An 18,769-nucleotide genomic window follows, 5' to 3' on the forward strand; every position below is an offset into this window, starting at 1 on the left:
AACCGGTCAGACCAGGACTGGATCCGGGCTGCAGGGCGAGCCACGAGGAGGGATCCGCTTCCATAGCCTGAGGCCACCACGCTAGTGCAATTAAGTGCGAAACTGTCGCTTGATCTTCAGGCACACATTAGGCTGGAGGGGAGAGAGGGTGGATTGCTCGGTGCGCATGTGAAACCTGAGCTCAGGACAGGTTGGTAGCATCGTACGGAGGCTGGGGCTTCACACGTTAGGCTGCACCCTACAGACCGAGTTCAGTGATTTAATGATAATGCATGCTATGGATCTAAGATCCGCAAGATTTCTCAGGTTGGTTGACGGAAGTATTTGTCAAATCATAGATTAAAACATTTCACACATTTAGGAAACTGTTACAAGAGGAGCACTGCCGGCGGCACACTTCTGCTGAGCTCAGCATCTGTCTGGCATGTGGAAACAGATGGCTGGCTCCTGTGATACATCAAAGATGAGATATATAATTTTTAACACCTGTTTTTCAGACAAAACTGCTACTGACTTAGTAGAATTCAAAAATGAATGTAAGTGAATTTAGAAAAAGCTCAACTTAATCATATGTGTTTATCACCCAGGTGAAAATCATTGACATGAGTCCACGATAAATGAACAAAATACAAAATTCTGCAAATGTAAAAGTTGGTTATGTTTCTTCAAGCACCGGTGTAAAGTAACACTGTCACTGTAAAGGTATAAAAAATAAACATACTGTACATTTTGTGCACTTTTGGTTTGATCACTTTCTGTACTGTAGTTCCTCAGTGGCAATGTAGAACACTACTGGTGTTTTGTTCAGGTTGCACTGAAACTCACTTATTAATTAGCCCAAGCAAAGTGGAGACAGGCCAGGAAACAAAGCGTTTGCTGAAGAAATATTCCCTTACCTTCTGGTTTCTCACCGCAGTCACACTTTCCATCCCAGCTCTTTGAGGCCCTCTCTTCCTTTTCCTCACAGCCGGACACGGCGGCTTCTCATCAAGCGCCACAGGCTCTGACACAGCCACCACTCTCTGTGACTGGACTGAGGCAGCTGGCTTCTCTTTGGGCCTTTTCTTCCTCTGAAATGAAATGCTACTTATTTCATGCTTTTGTTTATCTGATATAATTAAATGAAGGTTGTCCCTGAGCTTCTGATCACATCTAAGCAGTTTTATTTGTTTAAGTTTGAGAGGAATTCTCATTCTGCCAAAAACATAGTTTTGAAAAAAAAAACCACAGAACTAAGGTAAGTTTTTAAAATGAATGTTCAGTTGTATTATAGCTTTCTTTGAGGAAACCCAGTTATAGATCTCACCAGTAGAAAACAACAGGTCTTCATATCTGTCATGCACTGACTGAGCTGGACAAAGGGTCATTCAGAGACCGCTGATTCTGATTAGACCAGGCAGGTAAACAAATGGGGGTTTGTTTATCCCACTGCTGAAATTCCCTGAGAAGAAATGTAGCGCCCTGACTGTTCTAACCCAAGTGGCAAAACATCAATTTGAAAACTTTATAAACAGACAACTGTTTTCAGAGAACAGGTCTTTTCACATACTTAACTCATTCTGTAAAGCCTTTATATACTGTACATAATGTCTCTACAGTTTTTAAGCCATCTGTCAGCAGGTGGCAGGAGGAGTCTTTTGCTTTGGGATAAATAAAGATCTCTCATCTTATCATACAGTACTCATCATATCACAGTCTTGAGACATGCAGTATTTTGAAAGGATTACTGGTAAAGTCCATCGCTGTTCTATCTGACAAAATGTGTAAATTGCATTTTCATTATCAGAAAACAAACAAGCCCCCTCTTTAGTTCAGCTGAAAATTACATGCAGTCATAATGAAATCATTCACGTCTTGCTCCTCAGCTCTGCTGGAACCTCTGAACCACCAGCAGACCCTGCTCCCAGCCTCTTATTGAGCTTTCAAGGTGTTATTGCACCACATTTGATCCGTAATACACCTGCCCATCCTCTGAAAAAAGTAGAGGTGCGTGCTTGTAATGAACTTTTATCACTGGTAGATTTATCGTATGGCTCTATACACTTCAGTGTTATTCCAAGCAGAGACTGAGAGCCTTATGGTCCTTGTATTACGCTCATTGATGTGCACAGCTCTGTTCCTCAGACACAGACCTCATGTTTCTTTGTCTGTCTTCTGGCTGCCGCAAAGGGAACCAGGCCCCTGTTGGCATGTCAGTGCCACCCAGACAAAGGGCCTCACTCATGGAGCCACTTCAGAAAGTCTCTTCAACTTATCCTACACAATGACTGCACAGTGCTGCTCCGCTGCGTAACAACACTCATACTGATTGTGCCAAAACACACTGAGTCAGGTCAGTACTGTTACAGATTCCCTCAGTAAAACATGAGCTCGCTTACAGTATACTTAGTAACGAATTTGCCATGTGATAAAGCAGCTGCTGCTCTATTCTTTATTCAGATCCCGATTAGTCACTATCCTAGGTAGTGACGTCTCCCCCTGGGGTCCCCAGAGTCCAAACAGCATCAGACACAATTCACAATAAAGGATCAAATAACCAACAATGACACACATAAAGCAATAAGAATCAGAACCAGTCAGTTCCCATTTACTACCCTGACATTTAATGTCTCTTCAGCCTTCTCTTGAAAATGTCTGACTAGCTGAAAACAAAATGTATGATGGCAGATCGTTCCCTTGCAGTCGTTCTTGAAACAGGCAGCATGTGACATCCTTTCAGTGCTGCTGAGAGGTTATATTACATAGGCGATATAAACGAATGATATAAACAATACACCCTCACCTCTTCTAAATGGGATAAGAAGGGACTAAAGTTGAGAAGCATCTGTTACACAGGCATATTGTAGCCTGCGACTTGTATCCCGTTCAAACTGTAGCAGATACACCAATGCTGCATGTTGTCTGCAGCTTCACTGTTTCATTAGGAAAGAAAAACTGTAATATTTTCACATAGCTGCATCTTTATGTAGGAAAACTTTAATTTGTGTTGTGCTTCAGCAAATGCCTGTTCCTGTTGCTCATTGTGGAAACATTAAATGCCTCACTTCCCCTTATTACTGAGACAGAACATCAAATGTAAAAACAGGATATACTGTACAGTGAATCACTGCTGTCCTACACACATCAGCAACATGAAGTTCCAAAATGTTTAGTCACACTAGCAGTGTGGCTCTGGCTCAGCTCAAGGAGGTTGGTGGAATTCCATGAAAAGTTGTACTGACATTCATGGTTCCCAGAGGTTGAATCCCAGTGGCCTCGGTGCCATCATGAGGTTGGCATTTGCAATTTTGACTGAAATGTTGTAGTCACTGAATCAGATGTTATGAAATGTGGCTGTGACGTTCATGTTTCCAACAGCATGATTCACACTCACATGGGTGACAGCATACTGCTGTTAACATTTTTTTTAATTTAATCTTTAACTTAACCAGGAGAAATATGCTCTTGTAGTTGAAACCTCTTTTTCAAGGGCACCCTGCTTTTAACTTTAGTTCACTACAGCCTCACAGATCCACTAGCTTGGCTGTAGAGTCCTTCTTTTGCTAACATTTAATTTCAAAATGTTGGTTTACCCTCCATTTCACTGGGTTTTAAAGACATAGAATCAAACACTCTTAGTGTTTGACCATAATTTGCAGGCGGTTTACTTATTTTAAATGCTGGCAAGATGAAGGCAACTGAAAACTGAGCAATGTAGCAATCAGTCCAATCCAGTAGCTTGCTGATCTAATGTCAAGCTTCCTGCACTCAAAAGAAGTTAATGTTGATTGTTCACATTAGGAACAACTATTAGGACTTTAAAAATAACACAAAGCCTGTTTATGCTCTGCATGTCATTTAAATGCCAGCGCTCATAAAGTTTAATTTTGTGCCAGACATGGGCAGAGACATATGATAATAATAATCATACCAATAACTGATCCTGGTTTACTTTGAAAAGCAATCATGCACATACCAGGCTGGCTGGATGTGCCCATCCTGTCATCAGACATGAAAACAAGTGCAAGTGAACGAGGACCTCTGAAGATCAAAGCAGGAATTACACGCTGAAATGAAAACAGCACAGTGCACTAACCTCTACAATGATTCTGCAGGAATCTGAGGCATGAAGCGTTCACGTTTTTGGTGGACTTGAGAAAGTTGTTCATTAACAAACACAGAAGACAGTCACTCTTTTAAAGCAGATTGTCTCACCTGAGGGGCAGCCTTTGATTTGGAGGGCTTTGCCATCACTGTGAGGAAAAACATATGTATTAGAAGGCACATTATAGACAAAATGTCAGTCAGTAAGTGAAGTTTTACAGTCTTACACTTTTTCTGAATGATTTAACATGGCTGTAAAACTCGTATTCAGAGCAGCCGACACATGACTTGAGTCACTCTTGGTTGCAGTGACACAAAGGTTACCATGGCTAAATCACCATAGCCTTAGGCTTTGGATTGTGGCTTCACATTTTTTAGTTAAATGGAAAAGTATGCCCATGATGGCATACAACAGCATCTTAAAAATAAACGTGTTCTACTGGAGTACGAGTATGAAAGAGCCATTGTACCCTCTCACATGGGTAACAGCGTGTTTAACAATAACTGCTCCAACCACAAAATTGAGCTACAGCCCACATGAACTGGCAATTTATAGAAAATGGGGACAGTGCAGCCTTGGAACAGAAACGCCAACAATTTACAATTACTGGACCTGGGCGGGAAAAAAAAACATTTCCACTGAGTGTTCTGAGTAAAACCGAGCCTGGCTGGAAGGTAAAACTTCACAGTGAGCATGAGTCTTGTTGTAAGCCTATCACAGCCCTCCACACACCCACAGAGGGGCGGCTGAGGGCCCACCTACCTGATAGGTATCTCTCCAGGGAGGGTGAGGAGCTCTGGTTCCAACTGTAGCAGCAGAAGAAGAAGAGCCAGACAAGGAGGGTGGCCAGCACCAGAAGCAGGACCCAGAGGAGCCGGGCCACAGCTGGGTTAGTGACAGCCCAGGCTGTCAAGAGATCCATGCTGAAGGCTGCTGAGCGCACAGTCTAGTCAGTCTGATCTGATTCCCTGAGTGTGACTGCAGCGTAGAGTGCATGAAAGAGGTGCAGTGGGCTGGTGTGTGTCCTCTTAGGGCAGCCACAGTGCCTACAGCAGCAGGAAGCAGCAGCCAGAGCAACGGCAACCACAGATGGATAGCAGCTGTTCCAGATGGAGCCCTGCTCAGACCTCAGCCCACGTCAGCTCTCTGTGTGTGTGTGTGTGTGTGTGTGTGTGTACGTGTATGTATAAATGTGTGTTAGCTTGTGTGTGTCTGTTATGTTTTACTGAGCGGTGGAAAAGTGTGTGCATAAGGAGCACAGTTTGGAGGAGTGGCTAGGATTTAGAGCGGCTGGCATTGGCGTTTCGGCCACTCCCAGGCTGAAGGACAGAGCCTGTAACGTTGAGGGACCACTCAGAAAAAGTACCTGGGCCACTTTTCTCTCTTAACCTGAACACATGCCAGCTGTAACTTGTGCAATGACAGAAAGTGTTATGGCCTCACACAGACACAAAACTGTTTGTGTTGGAGCTGCCTGTCATTCTTTCAGTGGTGAAACTCTTCTGGATTAACCAGACTGGTTCACTGACCTGAGATTCCACTGCACTGTCAGGTTTAGATTAAATTACAGAGTCAGGCTATGAGTATGACAGAGGTCCCAAAGAATGAATAACTGTCACCAAAACTACTCACTGGTTGTAAATAACTATGACAGGTCACAAAGAATGAATAACTTTGTGACCAAAACTACTCACTGGTTGTAAATAAACCCTGTTCCTCAAGTCTGCATAGTACTGAAACAACATGCAAGTATGGACTAAAGACTGGTTTGATAGCACATTTACACACATCAAATATTTGCTGGGAATACACAGTTAGCTTTACATTGTCACTATTTTCAAAAATAAGGTGCGGTTATTCAGTGAGTGCACAAACAGAAGAAACCAACACACACAGGGTTACAATAAAGAAAAGACCTGACAATCCAGGAGTGGGACTGAAGCATAATCTGACTTGTCAAGTCCTTTTCCTGCAATTTAAACTCCAATTTCCCAAGTTCTTCTGAGAAGTTAATCTAAACATACTTCTCTCAAGTCGAAGAGAGTCGACTTCCAAAGAGTTAGTTTCATTTATAAATCAAATTTGAATGTCTTTTTGTTTTTACAATAAACAATACAAACATAAGACGCTAGGAACCACAGTACAGCAGAAATGGTCAAATGCTACAGCTGTCTGCAGGCTGCTCAAAACGAAAATGAACCAACTGTGCCACCTAGTGGTCAAGTATTGCTAGAGGAAGAAGAAACCACTTTATTCAGAGACAAAAATGTTTAATGTTAATGATATTTTTGTTTGTTTGCTGCTTCCAATGTTTAGGTGAATAAACTTCACACTCCATGTCAAAATCAAACCAATTCCAGACTCCAAACAGATTCTGATGAGAAAAATAACATCCAGGTAAAGAAACAATCTTCAAATCTGACTGGTGCTACATTTTTGCAGAAGTTAAACTGGCAGCTATGATAACAGGGGATATACTAATAAACTGATGAATACAATAAAAAGCCTCAGTAATATCATAAGAGCCATCTGCACCCTCTTAGCGCTGACTTCCATTTCAGTAGAAGCCGGTGTCCTGAGCAGCCCAGTTCGGTGTCTGAGGGAACAGTACAAAAACCACAATCAATGAAAACATTAAGCAGAGATGTTAATTTGTTCTCAAATGAGATACCCTATAACTTTTAAAATGACTGACAGGACAAAAACAAGCTATGCTGATTGTACAGACTAGCTCCATATTTTCTGGCATGACAAGCGACTCAAATTGAAATGGATATAATTTTTTCTGCCCAAAATCCTTTTTCTTACAACAACTATAATCAACTAAGAGGGACGATTAGGGGACTGTAGATGCAGTGTGTCACAGAGACAGAAGAGGGCAGCAGGACTACGGAGAGTGAGCTAAACATACAGCTGAGTACTGTGATGCAACATACATTGCCGAATCTGTCTCTGTTTGTCTTTAAATGCTAATGTCGAAAAGTACCCCCCCTAGCTAAAAATGCTATAATGTCAAATACACCATGTTTTGAACTGGTAGTTGTAGCAGCCAGCTGCCAAGTCTCTAAGCTGACTGGGTGTGTGTAAAGCCAGTTCAGTCATTCTCAACATAAAGATTAAGAAAAACCAAAACACAATTTATCCTCTTTCTCCAACAGCCATGAACACTACTAACACGTCTGTGCAACGTTTAGTGTTCGTTCTACCTCGTTCCTGTTGCTGTGGGCCACCCTCTTCTCGATGTTCATTGCCAGCATCTGGCTGCGGAACGACAGGCTCTTGGTCTTCTCGATCACCTGCTGGTACGGCGACACTGCGTTGTTGCCCATCACAACATGACCCTGTGATCATAAAATCATATTTTTTAAAACACAAACATTTTACAGTGCCAGTTAAATCAGACTCAGGTGGCATTTTCAGTCTGACAAGAGTGAAACAAACTGACATTCCAGTGTGTGCAGTAATTTGAACTGAGTGGAGGAGGATCAGTGAACGCAGGGCCTCACCAGTTTGGAGTCTATCTTGGCATCAAGCCTGGCGTTACGGATGAGGTTGACGATCCACCTCTCCGCCTCCTCAGGTGTCATGTTGAGCTTGTCGGCCAGCATGCTGAGTAAAGGAAGTGAAGGAGGAGGGGGAATTTCAGGTAAGTAAATATGCTTTGGGTGAATCCAGAGTTTACTGTTTAATAGGTTTGGAAACGCTCAGAGCACATGAAGAAAATGAAAAACAAATGGAGCAGTGAGAAGCAACTGCACAAAAATCAATCATGTGGGTAGAGATGCTGAAAAAGAGCTTTTCAACTTTCTCATTCTCTAAAACTGTGTTTTCACAAATAAAAGCACTGCACACACCGTTTCTCACTGCTAAGCCTGTGGCAAAGACGCTGTACCTGATGCTGATACACTGATGAATCCGACAAAAGGTCTCAAAGATAAAGAGACGGGCGTTTTCAATGAAGTCCTCAAGGCAGGCAACCAGGAAGAAATCATTCACTAGAACCTGAAGGGAAAAGAGACCATAACACAGTCAGCGTTGATTTCTTTATACACATACAAAGCACATCTAGAGAAAAACCAAATGTTCCTACAATTAGTTCCACTTCTCTGCTTGTATGAGGCACATGTTCCAATAAATGTGGTGTCTTCTTCTAAACGAGTGATGAGATAGTCTACATTTCTACCATCAGACACATGAGAGTCCAGTAATAATTTCCAACCACGCCCAAGTTTTAACGCAACAGTTCTTCAGACACTTGTGAGCACCACACAACAACCACACATTATGTGCAGGCAACTGTTTCCTGTGGTTTGGTCATTTTATTTTGCCTTGGTTAATCCACCCATACATTAAAAAGCTCTCGTCAAAACTACACAGCCTCACACTGTAGAGTCTTGTTCTTCAGACTCATTGTTTAGGTGTGGAGACTCATTGTTTAGGTATGGGATTTTTTTTTTTCCAAACTGCCAATTTCCAAAACCATAAGCTCTGATCACACCATTTAAAATAAAGGACTACTGTTGAGTTATACTTCTCATAAAATGTCTTTAGACAATGATAAAACAATGTCCTGCCTCTATGCCAAAAGCTCAAAATGCTAATGAACATATTATTATAAAAGTATATTTTTAAGTAATTTGTTGAGAGTGAATACACTTTTCTCCATTTCTCCAAGCTCTTGGAACCAAAGTGATCACCTGACTTGAACCCAACAGAGTGTTTGTAGGAGATTATGCTGTGACGTCTGTGTTTTTACACAACAATCACACAAACATCAAACAGGATGTTTAGACCCCCAAATCTCCAGAAGAGCTTAAATGTGTGAATACATTACTGTCTGGGACTCTGAAAGGAGATGTGGGACCATTATTTCACAAAGCGATGTTATTTTGTGAGAAATGCTGTTATTTGGTGCTTTGCTGTGGTAAATACACTACAAAGCCACAATAATCTATAATTACTCTGTTTACTAGTTCAAAAATGTTCAGATCTTGTGATCAAGACAAACCACGTCCATGGTTGGCACCTCATTCAAAATGTTCTCTTTACATAACTGAGGACTTTTATTATTTAAAAAAATGTGAAAATAAAAAAACACAATAACCATGATGTTTAATTAGTATAGTTGTTGGAATGTGGAAAAAACAAACAAACAAAAACATCTATTTAAATTCTCCTGACCATTAAAGCCAGCAGAATCCATGAAAACACAATGACTTTCATCATGATGCTCACACTCCTTAACTGACCAGACAGTTGAGGTCTTTGCAAGCACTTCACAATTTATACAAGAGGGGTACAAGTCAATTGATGAGTGCACTTGGAGAAAGAGCAAAGAGGTGCCCAAGCACGACTACAAAGCCAGCAGAATCCATGAAAACAGAATGACTTTCATCATGATGCTCACACTCCTTAACTGACCAGACAGTTGAGGTCTTTGCAAGCACTTCACAATTTATACAAGAGGGGTACAAGTCAATTGATGAGTGCACTTGGAGAAAGAGCAAAGAGGTGCCCAAGCACGACTACAAGACAGCAGTCTGGGGTTTCTAACAAGAAGGCAGCCAAGACCCAGATCTGACAGCTGCTCCTCTTTGAAAATCAAACTGAATAAAATTAAGAGCCAACAAATCAGGACAGACATGGAAGTGCTGAGAATGAATGCGAATCAGGAGATCTGAGCACCATAGCCCAGGGAAGCTTCATATAACCCCTCAGTCCAAGTGAGAGGCCAGCTGTTATGGGGCGATTTAGGCCTGTGCACCATGACAAACACAAACCATCAAGCAGGAAGGAAGAGAGTTTTGGTAGCTATCATTACCGACTCGCACTCCCTCAGCTTCTTCTGGGCGCTGTCAAAGTCGAAGTTCACATAAAGACACTCCACAAACTCAGTGATTGGGTCCTTGTATGTGTAGGACTCCTACAGGAGCGAGAACAAAATCATTAATGGCTTGACTACATCCTTGAGGCACATCAGATAAGAATCATTCTTCGAACAGTTACTGCCCTTACCTGCTGAATGACTTTCACCAGGTCCTTGAGCACTTGTCTGCGTTTTCGTACATCTTTGTTGGTAATGACCGCAGTGGTAAGGTATCGCAGGATGTGTGGGCACATTGTCTGAATGGCATTGAGATACCTGAAAACATAAAGGCAGCACACAGTGGCACCATCATGAGTTGGCACCACAACAGATCTGGGTACCATCAGTCATTGTATTCCTAATGAATACACACACACACACATTTATTTCATTCCTCGTAAGTACTTTACACTGACTTACATTCTTTTCCTGGACAGTTTCCCTAACCCCTTAACCATTACCTCTACTTGCCAAAGCCTAACCTTACCCAAATTTTAACCTAACCCAAGTTATCCCCCTAAATTCAATTATTTACATGATGAAGACCACCATTTGGGGTTCTTTTACTATAATCTTTACCCTACCAAAACACGGTGACTCACTGAGGCTGGTAGAGGAAGAGCTCAATGATGTTGTCCCTGCCTTTGGGATGGTTGAAGAACACAAAGAGGGACCAGTGGATGAGCCAGGTCCTCTGCTGCAGTGACTGAAGAGGAGAGCTCACAGACTGAAAAGAAACAGGGCACAAAGACATTAGGAAAAAGATGCCTTTTCTATTTTTTAATTTACTTTTACCGTCATGTAATTCTCTACTTCACAAGTGCCCAGAAACTATAAACACAGTATCATGCACCCCTCTTATCATTTTTAAACACAGCAAGGTTTTGATTATATCAGTAAGAAAAGCTACATTGCAACAAAGATGCTTATTATTATCATCCTATTAGTTATTCACTTACATTGTTATCAATAGTCTCCCTTAGTCGAGTGAGATCCTCCATGGCTGCTTCCCAGTTCTGCATCAAGATCTCAGAGGCCAGTTTCCCCCACAGAGAGCTCAAAGCATTCCTGTCTGTTGAAGGAACCTGAGCAGAGAGCAACAAACTCAGTTCATCATCAAAACAGAGTGAACAATATTTAGGAAAAAAATACATAACAAATAAAGACAATTTAATGTTGCAGCTTGTAAGGAACCTTTACATTCTTGTGTAGTTATTCTTACCAGCACACGAAAGAAGTAGAGGTACTCTGCAGCCCCAGAGTAGTTACCGCACTCATACTGGAATTTGGCATACCTGTACAGAGTGTCCAGGTATTCTTGACGAAACTAGGAAATAAAAAAAACAAAAGCCCTAACAGATTTAACTGAGGCACATTTAACAACATTCAAAAGAACAGTTAATTATATGGACTGAAAGGTTTGCAATTTCTACCTGCACTTTAGCTGGTAAAAGGTCATTATTTAAATTTAAAAAAAAAGTCATTATAAAACACATGGCAAGATATTGAGGTCATAACAAATGTGATTAACAGACTTAGAGAGGAGTCAGACTAATGCCAAGAATCTGTGTCAAACTCTTCTGACAGAACATACACACTTCTATTTTCCAGCTGTCTACTCGCCATATGCCTATGAATATGTCATATAGTGTGTTGATTAAGTCTCTTTTGCTGCATTTACGATCCTAAAAATGTTTGTATATTGGGCTCTGGGCACTTCCAAACCACAGGTGGCCTACAGCTCAGTACACTGAATACCTTCTTTGTAGAAACTGCTGCTTGTGCCTTTGCTTTTTCCTTAACAAAAGCAAATTAGGACATGTGGCAAAGCTATCAAAAAATGGAAATGTTTCAGCATCTTTCATCGCTTTAAACAATACAAAGCCTGTTGTCACACTGACAAGCTCTTTTTCTTTTGAATAGTGTACATGATGTGACATGTTTTTATGTACCAAACAATGTGCAACTTATGTAAAAAGGTAAAATAAAAAACAATAACAGCAAAGTTGCAAGCAGTTACTGAACTCTGAGTGAGTCAAGTGCACATTGGTGGGTGTGTCAGATGTTTTAGGATTCTCAGATTTGAATAACAATCCTGCTGGCTCGCAGTGGCAGCTGGTTGTTATGGAAACAAATAACACATTGTCCAACCCACCTTAGAGGATAAAAATGCAGTGTACTTTTTGTATAAGAAGAGGAATTATGCGAGTATAGTGTTACCACTTCAAAACGTACATTGTGTTTCTCTGACAGATAGTCGAACAGCATCCTCCCATCTCTGATGCAGGAAAAAAAACAGATCAATATGTCAGATGCACTCTTTCATAGTCTACAGATACACTTTCACAAGTACTATAATACAGAATGAGCAGAGTATTGGAGAGCGATGCATTTCTTTGACAAGCTGATCAGACCTTGTGGACTGCATCTGCCGAGTGGTCTCTGGGTCTTCAAACATCTTCACAATTGGTTCAGTCTCTGACTGGAGCTGCTTCAGCTGGGCCACCACAGCACTCCTCTTGTCCTTCAAAGCTAAAAAATGAAAATTTCCTTCATATATTATCCATTTACAGCAGAGGAACCAAGAGCAAAAATCACTGGCAAAATGCATTTGGCAGTTACAGTATGCGTTTCTACTCCTTGACCATTCTCTGGCTGTTCACCAAACATTTCTCTGAATACACTGCTATTGTGTTATGATTCATTTCATCAATAAAACAGCTAAAGTGACTGGAAAATGCTCATATTAGCACTGCAACTAACAAGAACATTCATTATCAAATAATCTTGATTATTTTCTTAGTTAATCAATTCAGTGTTTGGTCTATAAAACGTTAGGAAATTCCATCCAGGAAAGTCCATCACACTTTTTATAATTCTATGCTGAAGCCTTTGTTTTGCCTGACCACCAGTTTAAAACCCAGAGGCCAAAGAAAACCAACAAATACACATATTTGAGAAGCTGAAACCTGTGATATGTCATTATTGGCAATTAATTTTCTTTTTATTGACTAACCATTAACAGTCTAATCGTTAATAACCATAGTTTGGATGTCACAGGAGCTGAAACTACATGACAGCTAACTAGTATTGTGTACAACAGCTATTTAGTACACATACATTATCGCCATCTTCTTTACAATGTGGGATGTCCTTGTCCGGGTACAGGTTTTTGTACACATCCATGGCAAAATCCACCATGTTTGTATCGCTGAGGAGGTCCAGCTTTCCCTGAAGAAGTTCCTTCTCATTGTAGATCTGTTACAATTAAAGCACAAATACTTTTATCACTCATTACCCATGAAACATAAAGCACACACCTAAACGATCGCACAACAGCAACAGAAAATAAAAAACATTAGGATTAGCATAATAGACATGACTGCTGCATGCGCCATTCAGCCGGTTGTAGCCATCGGTAATCTTGCGTGCTCCATATAATAACCTAGCCTAGTTAAGATAAGAGCTAACATGCTAAGTAACGATAATAGGACACCAGTTAACCAAGCCCATAAATACAACACCAGTTTTCCCATTTGCAGTAATTTGCTGTCACAGCAGCTAGCATTAACGTACAGAACTAAACAGTTATAAAATACAAAATTATTCGCAGCTCACCTAACGCTAACATTACATGCTAGCTCACAGGCTATGTAACGTGACTGTTAGCCTGCTAGCCATCTGGGACGAAACGGTCCTAGCTACAACCGTGTTTTCGGGTGATAATACCGACTAATGAACAGCTACACTGCATTTTGGCGTTATACGATCCAAAGGTTAGTGTACCTCTTTCACAGACAGAAATTCCAAGAGAGGAAAAACCAAATGCCGGTCCAAAAAATGTGCTATCTTAGTCGTCAAGTCGTATTCCGCCATCTTGGCTGGCTTCAAAAAGAAACTTTATTGAGAAACAGGAAATAGACATAATTTAGTACACATACATTATCTAATTTTTGTGGATAGTTTCGCAAGTAAAATACTAAACAACAGACATTAAAGACATTAGCACGAAGTTTTAATTGCACTGACTACAATGGTAAAAGTTAAAATGAGAAGGAAAAGAAAAGAAAATGTCCGTAAGTTGCCTAAATGTAGGGCTATGATCAAATAATAATAATAAATAAAACAAATAAATTGGTCCACTCTTCTTTGCCGGAAATATAAATGCAATAGTTACATATGTGTCGATTCATAGACAAACAGACAGATAGATAGATAGATAGATAGATAGATAGATAGATAGATAGATAGATAGATAGATAGATAGATCTCCTATGTTAGATCTGCTTTTCCTAAAGTCCTATTTTCCTATGTGAAAAGTTGGTACATAATGTCTTGGTGTGTCTGTACAGATACAGTTTTGCAGTCAAATACAGATATTAATTAATAAAAAAGGCTGCACAGTGTAACTTTCAAAACCTGATATCTCATCACTTTGTGGTTCTCACTGTTTTCTCAGAGGCCACAGATGAGTGTAGATATTTCCATCATTTTTGAATAGCTAAGCAATACATTTCCACATGAAATCTACATAGAAGAGCATACTCTTAATATCACAATGAAAAACTTAAACTGGAGTGAATGTCGTTGTCACTGACACTGCCCTGCCCCATCCCTCATTCCCTATTCTGTCCATCAGGGCCAGGATGTATCCCAGACTCTATCTCAGCTGCTGGCTGCATTTCACATCTTTTTATGAGAACAAGAGCCAGCTGGACGTGAAGCACCTTAGAGAAGAAGCCAAGGATTCAGTAAGAGACACAAATAAAAATGATTAATGAGGCTGTAAACAAAGAACAACATTCTATAAAAAAACTGCAATAGTGCATTCAATATCCTTTTTTGGATGATAATTCAAATTCAGTGCCTTCTTGTGGGATTGTTGTGCTCTCTACCAGGTGGTATACTGTACCTCTGATTTCTGTCTGGACCCATTGAGGATCACAAGTGTCAAAGCGAATGCATTTCCATACTCTGACAATAAAGCAGTGGAAATAAAACAGCAGGATCAACAGCCTGTTGTGGGGACTCATACCTCCCCTGAACACCAACAACCAATTCAGTTCCACACATTTTCACAGCCAGCACAGTCTGCTGGGTGATGTTTACTTGTGCAGTAGTAGACAACAACACCAGCGATGGCTTGTGACTTGTTTGGTGCACTAGAAGTACTGCAGTCACTAGGTGACAGTGGAGAGACACTTTGTCACACTGCCCAGCCCTGTAAATAGTATACAAGCCCTAAGTGACACTAAAGATAAAATAGCAAGTGTTGTTTAAACTCTAACACTGGAGCAAGTGCAAGTCTCTTAACCAGGACAAAGATGATTGAAAGACTGAGAATCCATGTATATGAAATAAAATGAGCAGTTAATCTTTGAAATCTACCCTGAAATATAAAAGTCTGATGCACCATGAACAGCAAATTACACATGATTTAAATCCAAAAAATAGGTAAATGAATAAATAATTATCATCACTGTTAAACTCAATTCTCTAGATGAGATAGTGTCTGGCATGTAATTATAAGGTGCACTTAAGATTAAGCTTTGTAGAGCATCCATCTGCCATGTTGCCACGCAGAGCACTTATAGAGTCTGAGTCAGCCTGTAGTCACAAGTCTGAATAATACATAGCTGTATCGTTTTAATATATATTGTGAGTGTCACTGAGACATCCACAGGGATCTGAGCCACGCCAATGAATTAATACATCAACTCGTTATTCTGTCAGCACTCTCCCTCTGAATCATGACTAAAAGCTGAACATAGAGAGTTAGATACATTAAAACAAGGACTTTTCATTTTTATAATCTATTTAAATTAGTTAATATTCATGTGATTTGTTTGATTGTTTAGTGGATTGTCTTCTATTGCTTCTATTTTATATTAGTATAACCTGAATTGTGGATGTAATGAATGTAAATAAGATTATTGCTAACCTGATTAGTTTTATTACAGTAATTAAATCTTTTGCTAACTCTTAGTGTGTGTGGAAAAAATGTATAGAACATATTGTCCACCATCATTGGATTATCTCCAAACTGCAGTAGATGTTACATACCCCAAGGCCACCATCATCACAGTAGCTGTTTCACACTCTGATTAAAACAGAGGATCTCTGACGTATGAACAGGATCGGCAGGATGCATTTCCACACAAGCTAAGTGTAAAAAGTGTGGTTCTGAAAAACAGGAAGATTATTTGAATAGTACCTGAAATTAATCTATGTTCATGTTGCTTTCTTTGTGTTTAATGGTGGTATAACTGGTGCCAAGCATTGACCACAAAGGCATGCAAATAAACCATAGGACAAGAGTCACTGCAGAAATATACACCACAAAACATAATAAAATATGTGTTTGTGTATGGACATGTGAGATTTTATGGATGAGTGCATGAGAATGAATGTGTCCATGAAGCTGGAAAAATATTTTATTTGCCTTTTGCTTGTATTCCAAGCTGACTAAAATGAACCGAGAGCGTGGAACTGTGTGCATATGCTCACAGTGAGACGTGAGTCTGAAGATCAGGCACTCTGTCATCTTAGTAATTTATTTGTAATGCTGAGTGTTTCTGGAATGGGAATACAAGTGCCCAAACACTCCAGCAGCCTGATGACTTTGCCTCACCACCATCACCAAACACACATACACAACTCCAGACTCAGTAACAAAACATTAAATGGCAAGGCTGTGTACAATATATTTATAGGGAAAAAAGGTAATTCATTAAATACAAGTGAGGAAATATTCACTTAGAGCCTCGACTATGAATGAACCACAGTAACTGAAGGTGGCAGCTTAAATGGGTGTACAACCTACATGCGTACAAATGCACTTCAGAAAATCATTGCTTGTTGTATTTATTTCTCTAACTGTTGTGCTGTCAGTTGTGATTTTCTGCCAGACATGAACGCAGTAGATGTGTTGCAGTAGCCTGAGCATTTTGTACTGAGCAGGAGATTGGAAAGTGTTCACTTTATGTTTTGGATTGCAAACAAAACTCAGCTTATCATGAACTTTACTAAAGACGACAGCTATATGCTCAAATTAATATTTGGCTTTAATGACCTCAAAGCAGCATTAATTGACTTGTTTTTACTCTTTGATGGCTGCAGAACAAGCTGTAAACACAACAGTGATATACTGTACAGTATTATTATTACCTTATAATGTTTCTGTGCTAAACACAGTAGTTTACACTTTCAGCAGACACAAGGCAATACAGTATGTTTCTGTCTACACACTGGATGTCGATCCAATATTCAGTCTCTTTTAACTTTGTTTCGTTCACTACTAACCCCTTGTAAGAATGTTTTGCTCTCTAGCAGCTAACATCTGTCTGCTGTTTGCTGCTGGACAGGTGGTGAACAGTAGGTCAGAGCTTTTACGCTGCAAACATTTGCAAACATAAGAATTTGTGAACAATAAAACCAAACCAATGAGCTGAAAGACCCTCAAACAAACCGAAGAGCTGAGGGCAACAACAGAAATAGGTGACTGTCACTCTGAGTGGGACCTTTCACATTATGCACACCCATTTAATCCATTGTTAAAATAAAAATGCTGATTAGTGCAGACTGAAATAAATGTATAAGTTCTTCCAGTTCCAAAGATCTCTTCCCTCAAGTCTGAGTTCAGCTTCTTTCTCTGTGTAAAGTTGCTGCACCAAGGTTTTAATATGCAGATGTGTTCAGATCCACATGAAAACACAAGCGGTTAGTGAAGGTCTGAATGGTGCTATTAGTGCATTTTCCTTAAAAAGTAATGGCTTGCTCATCACATTTTAAGTCCTTGTTGTCTCCATGTGATTCAAGCCTTCCACTTGGATTTCCTGAAGTCTAGGCACCTCTAACAACGTCCAATATTTAAAACAGATGATTTCACATTTGTAAAATCCTTCAGTATTCGATTTTATTTCTCACTTAGAACATGGACAAGAGGAGCTTGTTGACATCTTCAGAAAAAAGGAACTCTAATTAGCTAATTATCCTGATAAACCTGGCAGAAATCATCATAGGGAACACTTAATATATGCATAAGAGAAAGTCATATTGTCTGGGCTCAAATAAAATATATATTTTGCAGTTACTCTGCTGGAAGATGCACATCAGAGTGAAGAGGAATGTCTTGTTGTCATCTGCACTACAAGGGATTTAAAGGCAGGTCCCTGGCACTGAACGAGGGCTGTGAAGTTTCCCGGTCTGTACGCAGGCTCATTATTCTTCTGTGAAAAAGCAGACAAAGGCCAGTATTTGTAACCACCTGTAGTCTTAATTTAAAATGTCTCTTATTTGTTCATGATGCAGATGTTTGACTGGTATCGAATGACAGGCAGCATCATTCACCCTGGAGAAAGGGGGGGGAACGACGACAAAGAATGTGCTTTTGTTTTTGGATTTGCAACCTAACACGTTTCATCAGGGCTTCTGCTCACAAGCACAAGTCTTCATTAAAGCAAGCTGCCATCTCTGCCTGGTGCTGCCACATTAAAAATTTAAAGCAATAAGACATACAGTAAATATACTCAAAGATGAGCTGTGTACTTAGCATTTTGTATTAGCTTTAATCAATATTTAACCATTTAATAATTTAACCAATATCTTTACAATATTGTAAAGATTATCAAAAAAAAAAAAAAATCAGCCTTCTGTAAAGGAAGCCAGGGCTGGGGACTCGGGAGGGGACTTGTCCATTACCCTGGCTGAAGTTGCCGAGGTAGTTAAGGAACTCCTTGGTGGCAAGGCTCCAGGGGTGGATGAGGTCCACCCCAAGTTTCTCAAGTCTATGGATGTTGTGGGGCTGTCTTGGCAGACAC

At 40.2% G+C, this 18,769-nt stretch overlaps 2 protein-coding genes across 2 annotated transcripts in view; both read right to left on the reverse strand.

The window, feature by feature from the left end:
• pleca (plectin a) overlaps positions 1–4,904 on the reverse strand; it is a 91,025-nt gene extending 86,121 nt beyond the window's left edge. Inside the window, exons 1-3 of the mRNA XM_020597331.1 lie at positions 4,847–4,904; positions 4,195–4,232; positions 897–1,070 (exon numbers count right to left, since the gene is read on the reverse strand). Coding sequence (XP_020452987.1) covers positions 897–1,070; positions 4,195–4,230 — 210 coding nt within the window. The 5' untranslated portion in view covers positions 4,231–4,232; positions 4,847–4,904. The remainder of the gene's footprint in view (positions 1–896; positions 1,071–4,194; positions 4,233–4,846) is intronic.
• Positions 4,905–6,337: 1,433 nt separating this feature from the next.
• Positions 6,338–13,856, reverse strand: eif3eb (eukaryotic translation initiation factor 3, subunit E, b). Its single transcript, XM_020597521.1, has 13 exons — positions 13,737–13,856; positions 13,091–13,208; positions 12,365–12,482; positions 12,186–12,228; positions 11,173–11,277; positions 10,910–11,035; positions 10,553–10,677; positions 10,100–10,226; positions 9,906–10,007; positions 7,977–8,086; positions 7,591–7,693; positions 7,291–7,425; positions 6,338–6,680 (listed from the first exon to the last, which is right to left on the reverse strand). The coding sequence occupies exons 1-13, from the start codon at positions 13,824–13,826 to the stop codon at positions 6,642–6,644; spliced, it is 1,341 nt and encodes a 446-aa protein (XP_020453177.1). The 5' UTR covers positions 13,827–13,856; the 3' UTR covers positions 6,338–6,641.
• Between the last annotated feature and the right edge of the window lie 4,913 nt (positions 13,857–18,769).

The sequence above is a fragment of the Monopterus albus genome, unplaced genomic scaffold (assembly GCF_001952655.1).
Source record: "Monopterus albus unplaced genomic scaffold, M_albus_1.0 scaffold34.1, whole genome shotgun sequence".
Taxonomy (NCBI): domain Eukaryota; kingdom Metazoa; phylum Chordata; class Actinopteri; order Synbranchiformes; family Synbranchidae; genus Monopterus; species Monopterus albus.

Bases quoted from the DNA above. Each gene is read 5' to 3' on its own strand.
- eif3eb (XM_020597521.1), bottom strand. From the start codon at position 13,826: ATGGCGGAATACGACTTGACGACTAAGATAGCACATTTTTTGGACCGG. The intron at 12,229-12,364 runs GTCTGATCAGCT...TTCCTGCATCAG, and splicing joins CGGCAGATGCAGTCCACAAG to AGATGGGAGGATGCTGTTCG. The intron at 10,678-10,909 runs GTAAGTGAATAA...GTTTCTTTTCAG, and splicing joins GGGAGACTATTGATAACAAT to TCTGTGAGCTCTCCTCTTCA.